The sequence below is a fragment of the Chlamydotis macqueenii genome, chromosome 5, assembly GCF_036417535.1.
Source record: "Chlamydotis macqueenii isolate bChlMac1 chromosome 5, bChlMac1.mat, whole genome shotgun sequence".
Lineage (NCBI taxonomy): Eukaryota > Metazoa > Chordata > Aves > Otidiformes > Otididae > Chlamydotis > Chlamydotis macqueenii.
The window spans coordinates 49674324-49699078 of NC_141560.1; the positions used below are offsets into that span (position 1 = coordinate 49674324).

The 24755-nt window shown below is 40.3% G+C and overlaps 1 protein-coding gene across 1 annotated transcript; it reads right to left on the minus strand.

Moving 5' to 3' along the window:
- Positions 1-794: 794 nt before the first annotated feature.
- On the minus strand, positions 795-23383 carry TSG101 (tumor susceptibility 101). Its single transcript, XM_086748674.1, has 10 exons — positions 23239-23383; positions 16838-16922; positions 14897-14962; positions 14152-14315; positions 12663-12789; positions 11667-11733; positions 9283-9377; positions 3967-4169; positions 2296-2535; positions 795-1131 (listed from the first exon to the last, which is right to left on the minus strand). Exons 1-10 carry the CDS (start codon positions 23278-23280, stop codon positions 1042-1044), a joined length of 1179 nt encoding a protein of 392 aa, XP_086604800.1. The 5' UTR covers positions 23281-23383; the 3' UTR covers positions 795-1041.
- Positions 23384-24755: the final 1372 nt, after the last annotated feature.

Genomic DNA, 24755 nt, shown 5'->3' on the forward strand with positions numbered 1-24755 from the left:
AGAAGATCCACAGGACTTACAGTTTTTACTACACAAAGTCTCACCCAGCTCTTTAGTATGAACTCCAATCTCTTCCAATCCAATGGTAAGATGAAAAGCCTGAAGACCAACACTCAGTTTTCAGCCACACTGATTACCGCACCGAGACCAAGAAACTTTGGTTTTCAAGCTAGCCTACAAAAGCAAAGGGAGGAGGACAGCAGCATTCTCCTGAGAGGCAACAAGAGCAGCACCATGAATCCCTACAGCATTCCAAGCTGGGAAATACTCTGTACAACACACCCTCTTCTGCAGACAGTGCAGTGTTTAGCCACCAGGCTTGTCAATACAAGCTCTGTGCCAGCTCACACAGCTAACTCATGCCTCCTGTGGCATTCTGGTGTGCAGTGTTTTCTCCCTGGCAGGTAGTGCAACAACAGATGTAGCAGCCTTACTTTTTCCTATCATTCTCTAGTGGAAAAATGCAATACACATCAAAGCTTCCTACGGCACCGTAAGGTATACTCCACTACAACCATGACCTGATGGTAGAATAGGCAAGTCAATATAACAGTTACTAAGCTCACCTCAAGAAAACAAACCTCATATGTCAACAGCTAGGTCAAACAGCAGGACCTTGAAATTTTCAGTTTCAGCTTTCATGGGTCATAACAAAGGTTAGTTACATTGCAACATGAATTTTTCCAGTTCGGGACACTGAAACGTCTTCCAAATCTCAGAAGCAACGTGAAAGTATGGTTAAGCTGACACTGCATAAGCCAGGCCTTTTTGTAAAGAAAGCGCATCATACACAGTTCTGTAGAGGAAGAAAATGTGAAACAAGTTTTATTCAGCCTAAGTCAACCAGCACAAAGATTACAGGAGATAGAAAGTGCATTAATAAAAGCTAGTCTTTACCAAAAAGAAAATATATTATTGATTCAAAATATCTTACACTTGAATGATGTAATAACTTATTCTGGGCACCTACTGATTAAGAGAAATATCAAGCGAATGGCTGCTTCATAAGGAAATCTGACTTCCCAGTTAAAGTCTGAGAATTTAATAGAGATCACTGAGTCCAGCAGTCTTCCTTGCTTTCTGCATTAATGCCCTCAGCTGGAACTGCTTGCGGGACAGGAGACGTACATGCTGCAGAAAGAAACAGTAACAACAGCTGGTTATTGGGAAAGTTTTGATATAATTTTAATTACATTGCAATACCACTTTTCAAAGCATGACATGTTCCATGATCCAAACAGCTTTTTGGAACACTAAACGCATTAGTCCATTAAATGGCCTTTACTTGGCTTAAAATGACTTGCAGATGGCTACCAAATGCAATCACTAGAGTATTTTTTTTTTTTTGTGATTTTAATTATTAACTCTGCACATATTCTTATCAAAGAGAAAAGTAGTAATATGTACTCCAAGGTGAAGTCAGACTAATGGGGCAGAGAACAGTTCTTTTAACAGGAGATAAATAGAACCAGCAAGCTGCCTAAGAAGGAAGTAGGATGTCTCTACGTCGTGCATTGTACACTGGATGTTAAAAGCAAAGCTTAAGTGGTAACCTGGGGGGAACCTCAACTGTTAGAAAAAGGAAGGACTGGTAACTCTTGTTACTCAGTGGCCCCAGTACAGACTATGAACACTTCTGCACACCAGTCTTTCCAGATCCAATGGCAACATTAATTACTCTGACATACACATTTTGTGTAGCTTTATTCCACATTAAAAGGTGTTTTTTATCTTTTCAAAATAACAACAGATCTGTTGTTATTTCATGTGCCATCACCATGCACGTAAGTTCAAAATAAAGCAAAGCTATTAGATCAGACATGAAAACTTTCAGCATTAAGGACAGCAAAGAAAAGGAACAAACTGTCTAAGAAGGTCTCTGCTAGAAATGCAAAACTAGGTAGCTTTTTTTTTTTTCTGTGATTCTAACACTCACTGGCTGCCTCAGCAGAGGCATCCATAGACTGCAAGTGAAAAGCTGTCTGAATACTCCCATCATCCTTAAAAGTTAGTTTCTCCAGAATAAGGATGCAAGCCCCATGGAAAGCTTATGTTGACACTGTTGCACCCGTCAAATGATAAATGTCTTTGTATCTATAATGATTTTTAAATTGGTCTTTTATCTTAATTCTGAAATTTCTCTTTTAAAACTTATGTTTCAACATATAAGTATTCATGTTTTTACAGGATCATCTTCAGTGATGAAATCACTAACATTAATAAGCTGAACAAAAGAGTTCAAAATATTTAAACACATTTAAAATGCACATTTTAGAAACATCGCAAGAAACTTACCTTTAGAAAGACATCCAGATCTATCACTCCACGTCTCAGTGCTTCCCCAAGATAGAAGATGGTGTCTTCAATTGCATTTTCCTCTGCATATAAGTTCAGGATCTGCTTGTAAAGTGGTGCTGTAGGAATAATAACCTCATCTATGTCATTATTTTCTGACTGACTTTCCATTTTCTCTAAGGCAGAACTGAGCTCCTCATCCTTCTTCTTGAGAAGTTCAATATTCTTGTCAACTTCAGCCTAAAAACAATTAGGATGTTTATTTATTTATTAGTTCTTAAGAGCTTAATGTCTTCTTGTGATACAACTGTCAAAATGATTTTTAGACACGCTAGTAGACTCTTTACTTCTCTACTCATTTCTGCTATGATTTTTACAAAAGACCGAGCTACCAACCTATAGACTTAGGATTCCTCATTTCAAAAAAATAAAGGATGGTTTAGATAATGTCAACCCATTACCAATTTATAACTGTAGAGAAGGCATGCAAAGAGTCTAACTATTTTGAAGGTGCCACATAAGGAAAAATAACCATTTAAACTAGCTAAAGATAATAAAAGCAAAGCCAAACGAATTATTTTATTTGGAAATGTGTCTTTTGGAGTAAGTTCCTATACAAGTTTGCTGAGGATGGATCACACAAACACTTAACTGTATTGACAGAAAACAAAATGTGCTGGCATTACCCACTGACGGTAACTATAATTTAACTGCATCTGTATGAGAAGTACCTCCTTTTGCTACTTTTGAATTTGCCTCCTGATATTTTTTATGTCCCACAGGTAACACACTGGAAGAGACTGTACACCACTGTGTTTTTCTCACATCACTGAAAGCTGTACAGACCATTCCCATATTCCACTATCTCTGCACTGTCTTTTTTCCAGACTGAAGTCCTAGCTGACTTAGTCATGTCTTGTATGGAAGCTGTCTGATACCCTGGGTCATCCTTCTTGCCTTTGCATCAAACATCTGCAGTTCTATTACGTCCTTTCTTTCCTGAGTAGGAAAGAACTAGAATTACACTACATTTAAAGTGAGCAAATCATAGATTTATATGGCAACATAATGGTATCCCCTGTTCTCCAGTCCTTATTAATAGAATCTGAGCACTGAGCTGGTTTCAGAAACTGCTTAATCCCAAAATCTTACTCCTTAACAGTAATGCAAGGAGCAGACGGACTAAGCAGATGATGTCAGGCCTTAATGAAAACCTGCAGGAATTTCTGAGCATACTGAGTAGGAGAGACTCTTGTCTGGGAAAGCAGAGGTCTGCAGGTTATACAAGGAGGTTGTGACTAAACTCAGTCAGTCACTAAGACAGTGAAATGTTCTCCAGTGCTGCTGTTACACATTATTATCCAGACACTGAGACAGAACTATGAAATTATCTCACACCACTGAGATATTTCACAGGGGAAAAATAACACTGTTTCTCTACTACTGAACATTTATAAGATACATGCAGGACAACACATCTTATGGTCACTGCTATTTCTGTCTTTCTTCAGCCTGAACACATGCATCTCAATTTGGAAAGAGAATACATATTTAAAAAGCAACACACTGCAAGCTTGGCTATATCAATCATGGTTAATAATGAATTAATTACATGCTTCTGTTCACTACTGGGAACACTCAGATAAAGAGCAGTGTTTCATCTCAGCTTACCACTTCTTGATCCAGGCGAGTTACCATCTCTTCCAGTTTCTGGTGTCCTTTCTTCAGGTCCTCTTCCGTCCGTTTCAAGGCATTGAGTTCAGCTTGTGCGCGATCCATTTCTTCCTTCATCCGCCACCTCAGTTTATCACTGACTGCTGAAATAAGGGAAGCTCGAATGGTATCCTCACTGATAGTTCCATCTCTACTGGGTCCTGCAAAAGAAAATTCACAGGCATAAAATTAACTCTGTTCGGCACTGGCTTCAGTATAAAGCCCGTTTGAAAAAAAAAGTGGCTAACTTGCTCTACGTAATTTAGCAATATGAGACAATAAAATAAACTGGTTTCCATAATAATTTTCAGAAGCAGTCAAGAGACTACAGTGAGAGAAAACATATTAAGATGTACACAAGCAAATTTAAGAGTACGCATCCATTCATTCCCTCTACTATTCCCATATCTACAATCTTCCCTTAATTTAAAAACGGGCTGGCTCTTTCCCCTGAAGTCCACAAATGTTGTTAGCCCGAGTCTTCAAAAGAAGAATACATTTCTGGTAAACTCTACAGGAATTAATGGATACACGTATTCAAACACAATTAATGTAACACCTGGCTTGAGACAATAAATTTGCCTATAGGTACTCTATCTTGAGGCTTGCCAATTCCTGGGTTTTGTTTTGTTTTGCTTTTTAAGATTAATAAAAATAGATGATCACTGTTTAAGTGAGAAATTACAAGTGATTAAAAGCTACAATATCATCTAGTCTTCCCAACTGGTTTCACAATTATCATCATTCAGCCATCCTAGGGCAGGTACGGGAAGGCAGTAAAACAATCAACATTAATATAGAACATTTGTTATGGAGGTAATCTTACTTTAACAAACAACATTTATTGAAAGATTATAAAGCAGAGAAAGAAATGCTAATAAATCCTATTAGCATATGGTTTATACATATGTTTTAGCAGACTAAAATCAGATAGCTGTCTTTTAGGTATATGTTTAGTGTTACACTGGGCCTACCATTTCTTTTTTTAAATTTCTGCAGGATGGTACTGTAATTGGAGTGGGGTGGTAGGGAGCACGATTTATAAGATCAGGTAATTGCACCCATGAAGAACCTGTAAAAATTCTCTCTGGATAACATACTACTTTAATGCTAGTTGAATAAAGATTATTAGTCAAGCATACAGAGATTCTGTGGCATTATACAATTTGATTTAACAAAAGTAAGCATAGCTATTTTAGGTAAGTGCAAGACAAAGATGATGACAGACAATCTGACTGCAGGGATACTAATTTGCCAGCTTCACTTGGTCCATCATGCCCAGAAACTCAGGGTAGTCATTGTAGTAGCACTGAAACAAACTACTACCCAATATTGTTCTAGTATTATATGACTAGCTTCTATAAATGATTGATGTTTCAGTTAAACAGCAACTGAGTCTGCTATGTAACAGAGTTATAACAACTGAGGTTACTACCTTTTATGATTGTTTTGATTGCTAGGTGCAACTTGTAATTTCAGTTTACTAAACCACATTTCGATGCAGCAGTACTAGAAATCATAATAGAAGAAAATAAATTCTCTCCCTCTCCCTCTGAAGCACTAGAGGCTTTCACATTGAAGCCTGAATATTACTATTGCTGTTGCAAATCAGCCTTTCAATGAGATCACCTAATTTCAAGAGTCTGTCACTAACACCTTTTCAAATAGAAAGGCAAATCCTTTATGTCTGTCACAGGAACAGGAATCTCTCTAGAGAATGTTAGGTGGCTACTGGTTGTAGAATTGTATCCGTATTTATCACAAACCACTTCAACCATTCTTCTATGAGAAAAACTGGAGTGTCATAGTTTCCCCATGCTTGTGCCTCGCACCTTTTAGGTCAGAGAAATTCAATTGGATTGTAACAACTACTGATAAGGCAAGAATTACAGCAGGCTTTGTGCCTAAACTTTCCAACTTTTATGGACAGAATCTAGAGAGATTTGAAGTTCTGTAACTGGAAAGAAAATTTGCAAAAAGAAATTTTACCAGAATATCTTTTTTATCCAGAGACACAGCTACCAAAACCCTAAAGCTGTTACGGCATTATGTACATCATATTTCCCAGTACTCTAGATCTCAAAAAATTACAAAGTGAAAAAATATTCATCAAGGCTCCCCATGAATCTTACATAGCTAAAGACAAAATCATTAGCATATCTTTTGTTTTTCCTTCCCAAAGGAAACGGAAGGATTTTCTGAGCCTCAAGTCAGCTGAAGTCCAATTGACCTCTTCACCTTTCTTAATAATCAGAGGCCCTCAGAAGCAGCAAAAGTAAACAAGCAACTCAAACCATACATTAATTTTGCCATTTAAACACAGCAGTTCAAAGATTGGTATTTTCAGAGTAAACTACAATAAGATAAACAGTGATAAATATATTTTTAATAGTTATTGATGGTACTCAATAACTAAACTACTATCAGCCAGAAAAAAAAGTTTACAATAATTTTACTACAGTTATTCAGGAAAAGGGTGGGCTGTTCAGTGAAATGTCAGCATTACAGCATCCTTGGGGTATGTTGTATATCTTCCTGATAATCAGCAGCAATCCAGAACACAGTTTAAAAATCTAAACTCTGCCTTTAGAAACAAGCATTTGAAGGGGAAAATTAACAGTTTTCTGTTAGGTTCTCATAATAATAATCATAATCATCATCAATTTGGAGTCTCTGTTGGTACTGTTATATTAACAAATGCAAACTGCTGTTGACAAGACTGCACACTTCAGAATCCTTAAAACATCCAGAAGATTTTTTGGACTTCTGCTACTAACAGAACAAGACTGCATAAATTAATCTCTCTTCCCTATGCCTTTTGCTCTATTCCTGTCCACAAAACCTACACGAAGCCAGATATCTGGAAAAATTAAGCTATGCAAATGACATGAGAGGAACTACGGGAAGATGCACATCATGTTTACTAATCCACTAAGTTATTCTAAAATTAAGAAAAAAAACCAAATTTTAAAAATTGTTAATGTGAGCACTTTACTTACATACAAATTGTACCTGAATACATGTATTTTTTAAAAAAATTAAGTAATTACTATTGGAAAAAAAGAGACTGAATTATTAATCAACTGGTGCAAAGACAGGGTTATGAAAATATAAATGTCCCAACACTTGATCTGATTTACAGTTCTGGCTTAAGTAGTTCACACTGTTGCCAGTCAACCAGATAATTTGAATATTTGATTAGCTGTCTATTAGAATCAGCAACAGAAAGTGCCAAATGGCACCACACACACAAACCCAGGAATTTACCATTTCTGCTTTTTATGAACGGGAGAAAAGAACAGTACTTTCTACACTGAGAAGTAAAACTTAAACCAAGTCAGCCAAATTATCTGCAACAACAAGTTTATTCACTGTTTAGGATTTCCTGTTTAAGGCAGACATTTGTAAACATATATGTTTCCAAACAAAACCAGAAAGATCCAATTTCACTTCAAGAATAGCATTAGCATGATTTCAGTTACTGTTTACATAATGAATTATTCTCTAGCACAAAGTCAGAACAAGTCATTAGTTCTACTTTTTTTCCTTTCTGGTATCTCTCCCTCCGGCAGATTTTATACAAGGGTCACTTTAACACTAGAGTAGGACAGAGGAAAAAGAAAATAATAATAAATAAATCACAATATACCTAACACAACAAAAGTTCACACAGAAGAGCCAAGAGATAGAAAAGAGGTCTTCGAACATATAAAGGATCACTTTAATACAGCTCAGTTAGATTTTATGTATCTTCTTAAAGAGCATGAACCCTTAGCATTTTCTGTCCCTTCCATAATTAGCTCAGCTTGGGGAAGATTTTATGGCACGCAGCCATTAAATCCACAGAGCACTGAAACCCTTAACCTTTACCAGGCAGAGTCTGGTTTCAGAAGTGACCTTACAGAATCATTAAACTACTAACTGCATCAGAAAAGTAATTAATGGCAGACGACTGAACAGAAAGAAAAAGCCGAAGGACTATTTGAAAAACTAGCTAATATTAAAAACTTAAGCTACTCTGAATTAGTATTTTCATTCAATTCAAACTCAGCTCACTACAGGAAACACTCCACCACCACCCATTCAAAACTCTAAAGGTGTAGCACCTGATAAGCTCCTAAATAAACTATCACAATAAACCATAGCCAAACAATCTGTATAGGAAATAAACATTTGCAGTTGAAAGGAAAAAAAAATACTGTACTGTAAAGGAACAAACAGTACTGTAAATACAGTGGATGATTAAAAAGATAAGTTTGCATTTCATTTGGCACAAGAGATAAACCATGTATAACAGGTGGGACAGTGGCTTTCTTGCAGTGTGTATGGTAGGCACACATCACCCCAAAGTGGAGACATCCGCTGAAAAAGCCAACAACTTTCAGAAAAGACTTTTCTAATTCAGAAGGCTGAAAGAACACGGACACAAAGGATGGGATCAGGCACAAGAAGTATACAACATACAACTTATTGTTGTTTCCAAATACTGTAACAACAGAACAACCCCTCAAATATTTTAAGAGTAAAGTAGAAGCACCTGTCTTCCTTTGCCAAGCTGGGAACTTGCTTTGTCCCCTTTTGTGTGAATGAAAATTTCAAAATACACACAGTTCTGGAGGGAAGAGTGTATATAAATAACTATGAATTCAGACATTAAACGAAGAACCTATGGATGCATTTTTAAATTATGCAAGAGACTACAAATGACTGACATTCTGAACAAGGTGACAAAAGAGTCCGTATGATATAACTGCTCCAAATGGACTGTCATCCAATTGCAAAGTTACTGCACCAACTTCTTACTTAACTAGATGACCTTTATCACTGGGTCCCCATCCGTTACACATACACTAAAAGTGAGGTGCAGAGTGGAAACCAAGCTACTGTATTCTGCCAGCACAGGGCCACAGAGCAGCAGACTGGAAAACGATACATGTTAATACCCTAGATCTTGCTGCTGAACGGGAGAAAGAAGGAAGTAACAAGTAGGGACCATTAAGAAGCAACAGTGAAGAGGCTGGAGAAGAAACTCAGTAAAAATGAAGCTCATTCCAAACCCATTGGAAATCTCTCCTTTAGACAGCTGTGACTTCTACACTTTCTTTACTCTAAATAAAGAGTAAACAGAGTCCCTTTGAATAACTTTTAAAATTGAAGAACAATACTTTGGAAGGTCAGATTAAGAACAATACCATCCTTTTGCCACTTTCCTTCTTTACATAACAGTTATAGAGGGAAGCTTCACTTCAGAGAAATTGTTTCAAAGCTACTCACCAACAGTAGTCACGGGAGGCTGAGAAGGGTAGTACGGAACACTAGTTGTTGCTGGAAATGGAACACCACCCGGGTAAGCATAGTTTGGGAAGCCACTTTGACAAAAAAAATAGACTGTTATGCAATGATTTGTAAAATATCATAGAATCACAGAATCATACAATGTTTTGGGTTGGAAAGGAACCTTAAAGGTCATCTAGTCCAACCCCCCTGCAAGGAGCAGGGACATCTCCAACCAGATCAGGTTGCTCAGAGCCCTGTCCAACCTGGCCTTGAAAGTTTCCAGGGATGGGGCATCAGCCACCTCACTGGGCAACCTGTTCCAGTGTTCCACCACCCTCATTGTAAAAAAATTCTTCCTTATATCTAGGCTAAACCTACCCTCTTTTAGTTTAAAACCATTACCCCTTATCCTATCACTACAGGCCCTGCTAAAAAGCTTCTCTTCATCTTTCTTACAGGCTTCCTTTAAGTACTGGAAGACTGCTGCAGGGTCTCCCTAGAGCCTTCTCTTCTCCAGGCTGAACAGCCCCAACACTCTCAGCCTGTCCTCATAAGAGAGGTGCTCCAGTCCCCTGATCATCTCTGTGGCCCTCCTCTGGACTCACTCCGACAGGTCCATGTCCTTCTCATGTTGAGGGCTCCAGAGCTGGATGCAGTACTCCAGCTGGGGTCTCACCAGAGTGAAGCAGAGGGGCAGATCACCTCCCTCGACCTGCTATCCTATCATCCATGTATATTATTTTATGCCACCACATTAAACATTTGCTTACATAATAAAATGTTCAAATTGCAGGACAAGTTATGCTTTTTCTCACTTCCTGCTCAGGTTAACATATTTCAGAATTTACATTTCTGGTATGATTCAAGAAAATACCATTTTATTTTAAACTCTATGTAGTTATTGCCTGGTCAAGCATTTGGACCATTCCAGATTCTCTTCAATCTCTTAATCTTGCCATGCAATTTCTATCTTGCCATAAAAAAACTGAAAAGTATCCAAAATAAATTATTCTAGCTACAAACTCACAAACAGGAATTTCAATTTAAGAATTTTTAATATGAGAACAGTTAACAAGATGACTGCTGAACCGCTTTCTGTAAATCTAAAAATGTGTGTAAAATATGCTTGCAAGAAGAAACTCCTCCAGAAATTCTCAGCCCTGCTCTGAAGCAAAGCAGAAGTATTCATTTGTTCACTGAAAAATTAGCAAGATGACACACAATGTGACAGTGTACAATATATTTCTAAAATACATTTACTATCAACTGAAACAAGGACTCAGATTAGTCAGTACCAGACTGACAAACACCTGCCTACAGCAGAGTATTAACCATGGCTATAAGTAAACAAAATGGTCCAAGAAAACATGGAAAACATAAAATAAGCATATTCTCTGCCTCTCCAGATAATTGTAAATTTAATAGTTCTTAAAATCTTTCTGTTAATTCATAAATTATATTATTTTTAAATGGTTCTTATATTATTCATGTTTGTACAAACATTAAGAGCACTTTAAACAAACGTATTTAGAAGGCAAAAACTTGCCGTAAGAACTTACTAAAATCCCCATTTTTCAAACACCCTTCTTCCTAATGCTTACAGGGTTTAAAATTTTTTAGTTTTTTTTAAAAAATCAAAATGTTACATACTACAGCAATATACTCCTAACACTAAATCAGGACATATGGATATTAACAATAAAAATAATTAATTATTATGTGGAAAAAATGTAGGCACACACTAAGAGGCAGCAATCAGCATCTCACTATTTGCTAAGACAGAATTCCAAATATTCTGGAAAAGTTTTATTCCAAACTATTGTATAATATACTTTAAAAGTCTTGGTTCATATTAATGAAAAGCTTTTAAAATAATTTTGTGCCCTTCAATTTCTCTTGGAGTGCTCTGAATTAATTCCACATTTATGCTGGAGTCGGGGTCTGTATTAATCCAGCAATTGTTTTGTTCAATGTTTTGAGTTGCTAATTACCCCAAACAACACTAACAACGCTAATAAAACACCCCAATTGCAGGGGTACATTTCTTTCTACATCATGTAAAGCATAGCAACCTTATAAAAACTAATCCAATATACAAGTGAAACAAGGTAACATCTGGGAGTTAGGGAATAATTTTCAAAATGTATTTACCACCCAAGTATATTGTATTTGAAGTAAGCAACACTAAGCAAGCTAAACCTTTCTCAAATTTTCTTTTGGCTATTGACAGAATTCAGCCCTTATTTAAAAAAGAAACAAACAAAAAAAACTGTTAACACCATAATTATATAAGTATACCATAAGAAAATACAACTAGGACTAGATACTATTCAGCAAATCTGTCTATTATGTAAATGATGATGGTGTAAAGGGGTTCTCACCTCGGGTTTGGAGTACTTCCTGGTGGATAGGCAGATATTCCACCTGGAATGCCCGGCACATAGGAAGCTAAATAAAATAATGATTTTGTACATTTTTACTTTTCCGAAGTTTAATAGATATTAAGAATGCACGAGTGAGAGGTACGTACGCTTTTCAAAATTATTGCACAATGAAAACAGTGTAACACAATGAAACGAGAAGAGTAAGAGAAGTCATTCTACGGCCAAAACCCCCCACTAACGCGTACCCTGCATCCTCTAACACAACCGCTTCCCACAACACTCCCAGAGGCTTCCCATACCGCTCTTGAGAGCTATGTCTGTGCCAACTGACCAAGGTAGCTGCTTCCCCTCAAAATGCATAAAGGACTAAACGGCAGCTGACCTTCCCTCCACAGATAGACCAGCTAGAACTTCCTTTCTGTATGTAAGCATATTTTCATAAAACACATACAAATTTTGCATTTCTGAAGATTCCACCTCTACCTATCAACTTTGGTTAAAATATTTTCAAGAGTACTTTCTTTGGAGGAAGAGTATGAGAACTATAATTGAAGTAAATTACACATTCCTTAGAAGAACTGGCTAGAACACCTTTCACTATGTATTTATTTTTTTACTAATCATTACTTTAACCACTGTGTGGATAAAAAACGATATTGATTTTAAAATCAACAATGAATACTAAGTTATCTCCAAATATTAACAGGTTACTGGTCATTTTGAGGGGCCTGAGGGGTGTGTGCGGGTGTGTTTTGGTTTTAATGTTTTTAAATACAAACTTGATTTTTCCCTCCCTTCCAAAAGTCGAAAACACACACACACGTTCTTCCAACATAGTTCAAAAAGGTCAGGTACAGCACAGGGGAATTCATCAGCCATCAATACAGAAAGTCATTCTAGAGTAGAATACATCATCCGTTGACAAACTATGCAGAGCAACAATACGCTTTGGAATATGAATATGTGTAGAAATTAGTCACCGTGACCACTTACTAGTTGGTGGGCCTGTTGCCTGGTATGGTGGGTAGCTTGATGAAGCTGTAGGCCGAGAAAAGACTGGAGGTTCCTCACCAAACACAACAATCATGACCTGAATCAGTTCTAGCAAGTCTGACTGGGGCTGTGAGGGTAAGCAAATCACAAGTTGTTGATTTCATTAACAGGCAGTTTAACTGACTATAATAACGAAACGCTACCAAAGCATCAGCTCTCAAAAGCCATTCTTTTATTTGTGGGTTTAAAAAAACACGTATATGTATATATATGCGTGTGTGCATATTTCACTTCCTTTATATATTTCTCACAGATTCCAAACTCAGCCAGATGGTATTCAAAATGGTATAACAGAATACAGCTGCAGTAGCGTTCACACTCAGAATAAACTGAGTAATATGTGGTTCCGTATCAACTGCAGGGCAATAAGGGACTGAAGATGACTGTGCAATGATGGATTATAATATTTTTTTAAAACTTAAATCCACTCTTCAACATGAAAGAACTACAGATCACTAAGTTTTCAGACATTTCAATTTCAGACAGTATATAGCTTTTGCTCAAGTTCAGAATGACTCAAGAGGAAAAAAAATATTCTAAACCACTATGGGCACAAATCTCCTTTAAATACAGCTAAATTAGGCTTCTCAGTTTGTAACTACATTTAATGTAAGCATGATTTCATTTTGCCAAAATAAGGACAAGCATCATGAATGCAGCACCAGACTAAATAATCTATTTTCAAATTTTCTTAGCTCTACAACCCACTTACTTATTTTTACCAACCTTTCAAACTGAATGAATTCTGTATCATCTGTATCTTAGATGATCCTCTTGGTTGTGCAAGACCTGCATCCTGATCTGGGCAGTCATTTTCCACTATTACCACGCAAGTGCTGCACTCATGCTTAATAAATTTATTCCTGTTAATCACTTTTTACAGAACTGTGCCTCTTGTACCATTCTTCTGACCTTGTCAGCACAGTTTGTCTTCTTTACAAGTCCATACTTTGATTAAAACTTCTGAGGCCTGCACTGCTCAATGCCTTTATTTATTGGTAAAGCAAATACATCCATAAACTCGAAGCTCCAGCAATGTCAACATAAGGAAGTCCAAGTGCTCATATAAGACCATTTCAGTCAGAGATTAATCTTAGCCCAGAGATGTTTCACAGAATTTATAATTTTCCTTCTGTAAATATTCTTATCTCACAGATTTTCACATCAGTGTCATGCCAGGGAAGTATGTACGTCTGTGCTGTGCTGTTTAATCAGAAAAACTGTAACTAAAGATGCAATTAACCAGGCAACAGAATGCAACATCCTGAATCTTAAGACAAATAATTACAAATAATAAGCAGTTGTTTTCATTTAGAAAGCTGTTTAAGATCTCAAATAGAGAGGATTATGGTTTTTGTTAAAATTGATACAACTATCTAAAAGAATTCAGAACAGAGCAATGTGAGGATTTCAAATTTCCTATACTTACATATTTCCACTCATGCAGATAAGGAAGGTATATCTTTCCATTTGCATCAACATGCTTCCCAGTTTTTATTGTCATAGAGCTAGTGGGTTTAACAAAACAAATTGGGGGGTTGAAAGGGTAGGTGTCCAGCAGCCACAAGCAAATTGGGATATTGTATGTGTTACCTAGAAGAGATATTAGACAGATTTTAAAAGTTACTCCAACTCTCTAACTATCCTCCTGTATTCAGATTTATAAAAAACTCCTAAACCCAGTAAATTCAACTGCACAGAGTAGGAAGCCGAAATCTACTAATAACATTTAACAAAGAGCTCATGATATGGCTATGAACTCAACATTTTTTGGAATAATTTAACTTTGACTTACAATTATCATTTACCACTAATCCATGATCTCATTTGTCCTACAATACAGCATTACTAGACTCTAATCTGAATTATTGTTAGCTGCAGCAATAAATGGTCTGCAACTCTCATTCAACTGAGAAGCTTGAAAAACGTGCAGTACTGAAAGAAGAGACCTTGCAGAGCTGTACAAGACTGAAGAAGCAATGCTCAACATTAAAATTTTATTCCACAGCACAAATAAGGAACAATTTCTTTAAAACATTATACTTTGGTCAAGTAGAGGATTTCAAGAAAATAGTGTTCACTGAAGCAGTGAAGTTGAACGAGGACAAATCTAAATAAGGTTTTAAGTGTAATTTGGGAAAATAATGGGAGTGGTAGTAATAACAAATGCATACCTCTGTAAGGCACCGGAATGGTTCCACTGAGGCTCATCAACTCCCTAGACGAGCCATCGTTAAAAACTGAAAGGGAACAAACAATATTTCTAAAATAAACATATTTGCTACATTAATCTCTGTTCAGGTTATACCCCATGTATTTACTAGCATAAATTTTCAGATGTTACACATATATAAACCCAGCTTGAAAGGTTCTGCTCTTGCACGTTTATGGACTAGCAAATGATTGCCTACAGTCGGGTAACTTCTTATGAACAATGCGTTTCTGATAAATGAATGACTAAACATCGTCAAACTACGTCACTGCAAATAAAGCTGTTTCCTCATTCAGAGACCGAGTGAAACATCTTGGAACTATACAAACTGCAAATTATACAAATTGCTGCAAAGATGATCTGAACTCAAACTTAATTTAAAAAACAAATGTCATCTCAGGATTACAAAGAATTCCCTACGCTTTCTCCAAACAAACAAGTCAGCAAGAATACTGAAAATTACTGGGCCATAGTAATTTATTACATAATCAGTAAAGCTAATTTAACCAAACAGTAATATACCGAAGAAGAAGAAATGCGTAGCATTTGACTCACTGCCACATCTTAGTGCTAGTTCACAACCTGCATGGGAACCTTGACCTCAATTTACTGAGTTGCTGTACTCAGTTTTGTCATCCTTTCAATCCAATGGATTATCAACTTCTGGCAATAAAACTTTTATTTTTCCTAATTATACCTGAAATTTTCTAGTCATACTTCAAACATAGCTTATCGTGTACCATCCTTTTGGTGTTAATGTTCTGCAAAGGCAGGTAGAACACGCTGGGACTCAAATGGGAGGTATGTATTTAATTATTAGTAGAAACGTGAAAGTTATCTCAACAGCACTGTAACCATTTTCTTATTGCTCATTTCACTGCTCCAAATAGTATCAACTACCTGTAAAGTGGTTCAGTGCTCAGCCTTTTCGAGGCAGCTTAGAACGAGTCAGGTAACACAAACGGGACTCTCAAAACAGCTCCAAGCTATCCGGAATTCTGATCACTATTGTTACGCAAACTTGCTATTCCAACCACAGTCCCTTCGCTACTGTTTTTGACTCTCCAGTCACTGCATGGATTTTTATTTCTGCGACAGCTGCTGGCTTGCAGCTATTCAAGTTAAAACTAATTTCTCTCTCCTGTCCATGTCCCTTCTTAATACTTTTCAATTCAGATTTATAATTTAGAAAGTAGAAGACTATGAAGCCTCTGATGAAGTATCAGTAACATAAATTAGCTCCTAGAGGAATCCCACAGGTGACAGTTTAATAAAGGTGATCAGAAGGAGGATGACCTCAGCAGTTAAGCTGGCTCACTGTATCTTGTGAAACCATGCCCTCAGCCTCTGGAGCAGATGCAAGATACCATCTTCATTTAATGCACTCGAATTTAGTCAGAGCCTTTAAAATAGCTAACAAACAGTGACTGCCATCGTTAATTTACATTACAAAACACCTCATACCAATTTTCTATATACTTGACTATATCTTCTTCATACTCCTAAGGATTGCGACAATTACTTTTAATTAAATATTTTTTTCATTGACTTACAATTCTTTCTAAATAGAACTCTAAAAATATCTTTGTAGGATAGCAAAGCTGAATTTGTAAGATACCAGCAATCTTAGGACACCAACTGATATGACATCACTGAGCAATTAACTAAAAGTTAAGCTGTGAAAAATGCAACACTTGGCATGTTAGACTGACTCAGTAAAACAGAAAGGCTATTTCAGAAAATAACTGTCCGTGATTCTAAGGAAGTATTGATGTCAAATATCAAGAAGAGAAATTCAAATAATATTTTCCAGCTTTAATCTCATTTCCTCTCACAAAAACTACCAAATATATGTAAACCATCAATAATTCAACAAAAAAAAATTTTTCATGCACAGACTAACCGTATGAATCCATAACAGGTTTGAGGTCCTTGTACTGCGTAATAACACTGGTCGTCTCCTTTATGGTTAGGTCTCTATACTTATACTGGAAAACAAAAGAGAAAGAATTACTTTAGAGATTAAATTTTCAGTGTAATTTAATTTGGTTTTATTTTACCCAACATACTGCATTTATGAGTGTTTACACTGGTATACGGACATTCTTCTCCACTCTTATTTTGGAATAAGACTATATTTCTCCATATTACCTAACTGTACACTGCCTATAAAGCTGACCAAACTTTAACAAGGTGTTAAGATGCTTTTAGTGTTAAGTAAGTGTCCATACATCAAGGGATTTGGGAAAAGCTATTGCATTTTCATTCACGTTCTACCATAACCAACAGTATCTGCGAGATATATGTGGATCTTAAAAATGCATCTCTAAACAAATTTAGTGACACTTTGACCATTCCTGATACACAGATATCTAGGATCCCAACCACACAGATATCTTTCAAAGCACTTTTCAAAGCACCACAGTATTTATCAATCACTGTTCAGTATTTTCATGTATTTTATCAACTAGGAAGCAAACATTTCAAGGCACAATATTATCAGTAATAACACCGGTTTCAATCCCTTCCTTTTATCAGGGGCAAGGAGTAACTCACTGCACAGAAGATCTGTAAAACACAGATACACTACTACAGAATTTCGCAGTCTCAGAATTATAATCCACAGACTACAAAGGAGATGCTCCTGGGTAACTGACAGCTGGTTCACCAAGCGGCACAGCTCTTTAACCTGATGTCCCTTGACAAGCTTTTCATTGTAATAGAATAATTAAAAAAAAATTTCAATCTTCAGATGTCTTAAGGAATATAAACAGACAGCACCCTTTCATTCAACCACGGTAGGAAGACAAAGGGCCCAACACAATGAAATGCCAGACAGCCAATGCACACAGATGTTAACAACATCTGAACAAATTAATTCAGACATTATCCAAGAGCAAAGTGTGATGCCACAGCTAAAGGTCACCTTTGCTGCAACAAACACTCATGAGTTGTGAAGCTTAGAAACTAATTCTTCTTCCTGTTATCTACAGAGATTGACAAGGATGCTACTCCTGGGCATGATAACTTATCTAACGAGCAGAGATGAACACACCATGCCACCTCCCATAATGCCATCTCAGTCTACAAAAAGCACCTGCGCTTTGGGGGATGCTGTGACTTAGCTTCCTGAAATGAACAAGGGCGTAACAGCCACAGGGTCAGCCTGCAAAACACAGTCTGTGGGAAAGAAAAGCAGCCCCCCCAGCAGGGATGCTGAGTGTGCAGGGAGGCACCAGCACAGAGGTCAACCAGCCAGAGGGTCAGGGCAGCCCCCAGATGCCATTTTGATGGGAAGGCTGCAGCAGCTCTGGAAAGTGGGAGCAGGACTGGGAGCGCACAGGAAGAGCTTCACAGAGGAGAGACACCTTTGCCATCATTTGAGTACATGCCTCCCTCCTTCGCCAACACCTAGCGGAAGCAAGAAATTGGTAACAGGCGTGGCAAGAACACGGAGACGGAGGTCTGTGAAATTTCAGCTAGGCCAGCCAGAGACTGGCACTACATACCCACATCACTGAATGTGTTGCTACAGCACGAACGAAAGCATGTTGCTAGCCGCTTTAAAAAGACAGGTCTTCTACAGGAGCACACCGTATGGCACAAGATATAGACTCAAGATGATTGGCATAATCACTATTAAAAAAAAAGAATTTGCTTCCACTAACAGAAGCTCCTAACAAGCACAAGGATTCACAGTCAAGATTTAACTCCACTTTTGGCACAAGAGCGTCAAGTCAGTTTAGTCAAGGAATAGATAAAACAATGTCAGCCTGCTCAGCACACACACTGGGAGTCTGGAACACGGTGGCTGACAGGGTTGATAAAACCTAGATATGGTTATCTGGGGTGCTTTTGAAAATTTGGCTCAACAGTTGACAATTAGAAAATCATAGAATCATAGAATGGTTAGGGTTGGAAGGGACCTTCAAAGGTCATCTACTCCAACCCCCCTGCAAGGAGCAGGGACATCCCCAACTAGATCAGGTTGCTCAGAGCCTCATCCAGCCTGGCCTTGAACGTTTCCAGGGATGGGGCCGCCACCACCTCTCTGGGCAACCTGTTCCAGTGTTCTATAACTCGCATCGTAAAAAATTTTTTCCTAATTTCCAATCTAAATCTACCCCCCTCTATTTTAAAACCATTACCTCTCGTCCTATCGCAACAGGCCCTACTGAACAGCCTTTCCCCATCTTTCTTGTAGGCCCCCTTGAGGTACTGGAAGACTGCTATCAGGTCTCCCCGGAGCCTCCTCTTCTCCAGGCTGAACAGCCCCAACTCTCTCAGCCTGTCCTCATAAGAGAGGTGCTCCAGCCCTTTTATCATCTTCGTGGCCCTCCTCTGGACCCTCTCCAACTGGTCCATGTCCTTCTTGTGTTGGGGGCTCCAGAACTGGACACAGTACTCCAGGTGGGGTCTCATGAGAGCGGACTAGAGGGGCAGAATCACCTCCCTCGACCTGCTGGCCACGCTTCTTTTGATGCAACCCAGGATGTGCTTGGCTTTCTGGGCTGCAAGTGCACACTGCCGGCTCATGTTGAGCTTCTCATCCACCAGCACTCCCAAGTCCTTCTCCTCAGGGCTGCTCTCAATCCATTCCCCGCCCAGCCTGTATTTGTGCCCGGGATTCCCATGACCCAGGTGCAGGACCTTGCACTTGGCCTGGTTGAACTTCATGAGGTTGGCACGGGCCCACCTCTCCAGCCTGTCAAGGTCCCTCTGGATGGCATCCCTCCCTTCCAGCGTGTCGACGGCACCACACAACTTGGTGTCGTCGGCGAACTTGCTGAGGGTGCACTCTATCCCACTGTCCATGTCGCCGACAAAGATGTTGAACAGGGCCGGGCCCAGCACAGACCCCTGAGGGACGCCACTCGTGACCGGTCTCCACATGGACATTGAGCCGTTGACCACCACTCTCTGAGTGCGGCCATCCAGCCAACTCCTTATCCACCGAGTGGTCCGTCCATCAAACCCATGCCTCTCTAGTTTAGAGAGAAGGATGTCATGCAGGACAGTGTCAAGAGCTTTGCACAAGTCCAGGTAGATGATGTCAGTTGCTCGTCCCTTGTCCACGGATGCCGTCACCCCGTCATAGAAGGCCACCAAATTGGTCAGGCACGATCTGCCCTTGGTGAAGCCATGTTGGCTGTCACCAACCACCTCCTTGCTCTCCATGTGCCTTAGCATGGTTTCCAGGAGAATCTGCTCCATGACCTTGCCAGGCACAGAGGTGAAGCTGACCAGCCTGTAGTTACCCAGGTCTTCCTTATTCCCCTTTTTAAAAATGGGGGTTATGTTCCCTCTCTTCTAGTCATCGGGGACCTCACCAGACCGCCAGGACTTCTCAAATACGATAGCCAGTGGCTTGGCAACTTCATCTGCCAGTTCCCTCAGGACCTGCGGATGGATCTCATCAGGTCCCATGGACTTGTGCACCTTTAGGTTCCTCAGATGATCCCGAACCTGCTCTTCGAGTACAGTGGGCGGTTCTTCATCCTCGCAGTCCCTGCTTGCACCTTCTACAGCTTGGGTGGTGGGACAGGAACTCTTGTTCGTGAAGACTGAGGCAAAAAAGTCATTGAGTACCTCAGCCTTCTCCATGTCCTGGGTAACCAGGACACCCGTTCCCTTCCGGAGGGGGCCTACATTTTCCCTGGACTTTCTTTTGTCCCCTACGTACCTATAAAAGCTCTTCTTGTTGCATTTTATATCCCTGGCCAGATTCAGTTCTGCCAGGGCTTTGGCCTTCCTTACCTTATCCCTGGCCACTCGCGCAGCCTCTCTGTAGTCCTCCCAGGCTACCTGTCCCTGCTTCCACCCTCTATAGGCTTCCTTTTTCACTTTCAGTTGGTCCAGGAGCTCCTTGCTCATCCACGCCCGCCTCCTGGCCTTTTTGCCCGACTTGTTTTTCATCGGGATGCACCTCTGCTGAGCTTGGAGGAGGTGCTCCTTGAATATAGACCAACTTTCCTGGGCCCCTCTTCCCTGTTTTTATATGTCTCTTAAAACCAAGAAAAAGAATATTGCTGCAAATAGTTTTTACACTGAGTGATGAATAATTACTTACTTGTTGAGATAAGCTTATAAGATTCCAGCTACTGCCACAAGCAAAATTAAGTGCTACATCAGCTGTTAATTTCAGTACTTAGATCCAGATAACTGCAGAGGACCCAAGTTCTGTATATATAAATGACATATGAAGAAGTTTTTCCTAATGAGAATGATTAGTTTTCCAGATTTTTTAATTATTTAAAGCACAAAGTATACCCTTTTGTGTTTATTTCTCTTTTCCATTCTAAGAAGTACTAGAATATAAGAGGACAGTCCTTCCTGTGTTCATATAATAAGTAGTTGAGCATTTTCAAGAAAAATAGAAATCTCTTTGGAAAACACAAGATCCTAGTGATTTCTACACGGGCAACTGAAACTGATTTAATTTGAATTCTTAATTTCTAAACTTTTTTTTTCCTCCTCCATTCTCAGATGGCAAATTCATCCTCCTCATTTTACACATCAGGAAACAGATCACAGAGAGATGAAGCTTTTCAAGACTGCAGGTAAATACCTGAAGTTAAACTAAGTGCTTATGTTCACCCAAACTAGGGCTTAAGTCTTTTGTTATCTCACACACTGAGCTATTCATACGGGAAATATCACCAAGCTTCCCTCTATAGAGCAGAAAGTGTAACTATTTTTGAAAAATGAAGTAGTAAAATAGTAACTTCATTTTTCATCAGCCATTAAACACATTGCACTTTGAACTTACCTACAGAAAGTCAGATGGCATTGGGGGTATAATATGGAGAAGCACAAGTAAGGGAAATAGTAAACAGGACTACCTTAAATTCTGTTTTTTTTTCTGTGGGATGGCAATAATTCATTTAGGGAAGACAGGTGTATACAAATATACACATGATCTCATTTGCTGACACTAAGTTAGTATTCAGCACTCATTTTCAAACTGATAAAAAAAAATTGCTTATAATTCCATGCAGGTGAAAGATCCTTTAATAAGGATCTCAAACTGCTGGACAAAGCCCAGTTTTCACCTGAAGAGCAGTATAACTACATGTGGCTCCGTGTGATTCAGTGAATAATGATTTACCTTATGAAATCACAGAACAGTTTAGGTTGGAAGGGACCTTTAAGATCATCCACTTCCAACCCCCGCTTGCCCTGGGCAGGGACACCTTCTACCAGACCAGGTTGCTCAAAGCCCCATCCAACCTGGCCTTGAACACTTCCAGGGACGGAGCAACCGCAGCTTCTCTGGGCAACCTGTTCCAGTGCCTCTCCACTCCCTCACAGTGAAGAATTTCTTCCTTATAGCTAAGCTGAATCTCCCCTCTTCCAGTTTAAAACCACTACCCCTTGTCCTGTCACTACATGCCCTTGTCAAAAGTCCCTCCCTAGTTTTCTTGTAGCCCCCTTTTAGGTACTGGAAGGCCGCTATAAGGTCTTCCAGAGCCTTCTCTTCTCCAGGCTGAACAGCCCCAACTCTCTCAGCCTGTCCTCACAGGAGAGATGCTCCAACCCTCTGATCATCAATCCTAACAAAATGAGGCGCTTCCACCAGATCTGAGGCCACCGGTACCCAGGTGCCCCGGAGACCGCAGACACCCTGGGTCTCTCCAGGACTGTAACCGGGTGCATCTCGGGGACGCTGTGCCCCGAGGCCAGTCGGGGGGCACCGCCTGGGGTTGGCAGGGTCCCGCTGTCTGCCGGAGAGCAGCTCCCATGGGCTGGCATGGCGGCAAGGCCTTCCTCCCAAGAGATTTTCTCGCTTCCTTAAGTAAGGGTGATAAAAACCCCCAGCCTTACCCTAGTCAATGAAGCTGAACTTGCCTGCCACTGTCACTTCACCAGTGAATGCAAATTACACTGCACAACCCAACAACCCTCGCTCCGATCCACTTCGATGCACGACAGCCCCAGCCAGGCAAATGGTTTCTATTCAGCTTTTACCAGCAACACCCCAACCCAGAACTAAAGTTTCGTTGGACTATAAATAATGACACATTTTAGGTTTTGATGCACCGTACTTCCCCTTATCCACTAACTCGATTTACAGTCTTCAGCTGGCCGGACACAACCCTTCCACCACCGCTTCGCCCGGCCGCCGACGTGACCGCCCGAGAATGGGGAAATGGGGAAATGGGAAGGGGAAGCCGACCGCTCCCGGGGGCCGGCGCCGCGGCTGGAGGAGCCACTGGGCCCCCGCTCCGCGCCCGGCCCGCAGCAGGCCCAGCCAGGCCGGCGAGGAGGGGAAGGGGCTCTCGGTGCCACCGGCCGCGCCGTTACCTTGGCGAGCATCTTCTTGAGCTGGCTCTCGGAGACCGCCATGGCGGCCGGCCCCTCCTCCGCCCAACCGCCGCTCCCGGTGCCGCCGCCGCCGCCGCCACACACCTGCCCGGCCGCCCTTCCCCGCTCCTACATAAACACAGGAAGCGACCGCCGCTTCCGCCCGGCCGTGACGACACTTCCGCGGAGGGGGTGCGTCACGCGGCCGCCGAGAGACGCGCTCCCGGACACCCGTGCGCGGCCCCGGTAGAGACGAGCACCCGCTGCCGGCGGTGCGGGGTACCCCGGGCACGGGCACGGCCACCCCCGCTTCCCGCAGCCATCCCTGAGAGGCGGCAGGCGCTAGCGGTACGTCGTGTATCGGAAACACCTCACGGAACGCCTGAAAGGTGGCTGTGGTGCGGTTTATTGTTAAAAAGTATTTTGGGAGAATTCATTTCCCGTGGGAGCGTACGGTGCCCTTGCCCACCACGCTCATCAAGCTGCGGTCCTTCGGTTATTTTTCACGGAGTACCGCGTAAGCATGAGCGGCATTTCTCCCAGGTAGCCAAGGCGAGTTACTTTATAACATAGCATCACTCTAACGGACATCCCTGTAAGAGTTTGTAGCTTTTTAAGATTACAACTATTAATTAAAAAAAAAAAAGCAAATAAAACACCTGGCCTATTCCCATGAGAATAAATGCTCGATGGATTAAACACAGTACTTTGAAGAACAAAATAAAACCATAATTTTATGTTGTTTTTTTTTCCAAAGTAAAAGAAAAAACAACCCCAAAGTCCAGGCATAGTGTTGGGTGCTTTTTTTTTAATGTAGCAGTGAAGTTCATCACCAGCAGCCATCACTAATTTTGTCCTACCACCAGCAACTACAAAGAAGGAAATTTGAGTATTCCATGAAAATTACTGAAGGGTTTTTTTCCCTTTCTATTTGTATCTTAATTCTGATATCGATATAAACTCAGAATTCCTTGCAAGACTGTCTCTTTGTGAGACATAACCGGAAGGCACAAAGGAAAACCTCTTTCGCTCTGATACAGATGCTACTTTTACTCAGAAAGCATCATCACAGCTCAAAACGTAAACGTGGAATGACATTCCTACGCTGCGCGCAGCAGGAGTGGAGCCCACGTCTCTTCTGCCTGCACGGTGGTGCTGAGGTATGATCGGGATGAACACAGTGCAGTGAATCAATAGCTTAGCACTCCTAAAAAACCTTTACCTGAAAAACATCTGCTTTTTGATTGACCTAAAAAATCCATATCCTGCTTTTTCACCACATCCTTGGCCTCCCCTGAGGAGGGTTACAGGTTTGGCTGCCTTCTCAAGCAGCTGTATTCTCCTCAGGCTGACGTTGACAGTGGCTGGCTTTGGACCAAGGCCTGAACTCACAGCTACTTCTGCAGAACTTAACTGTCAGATTTTGTTATTTATTTGAAGCCCACCCCTTGCTCTTCTTTCAGGAAAAGCACCTGTTCCCATGCTGCACAGGGTAAGAGTGTTGCATTTATGTACTG

Bases quoted from the DNA above. Each gene is read 5' to 3' on its own strand.
- TSG101 (XM_086748674.1), bottom strand. From the start codon at position 23,280: ATGGCGGTCTCCGAGAGCCAGCTCAAGAAGATGCTCGCCAAG. The intron at 12,790-14,151 runs GTAAGTATAGGA...TTACCCTCACAG, and splicing joins ATCTGCATGAGTGGAAATAT to CCCCAGTCAGACTTGCTAGA. The intron at 4,170-9,282 runs GTGAGTAGCTTT...TTTCTTTTGCAG, and splicing joins GCCTCCCGTGACTACTGTTG to GACCCAGTAGAGATGGAACT.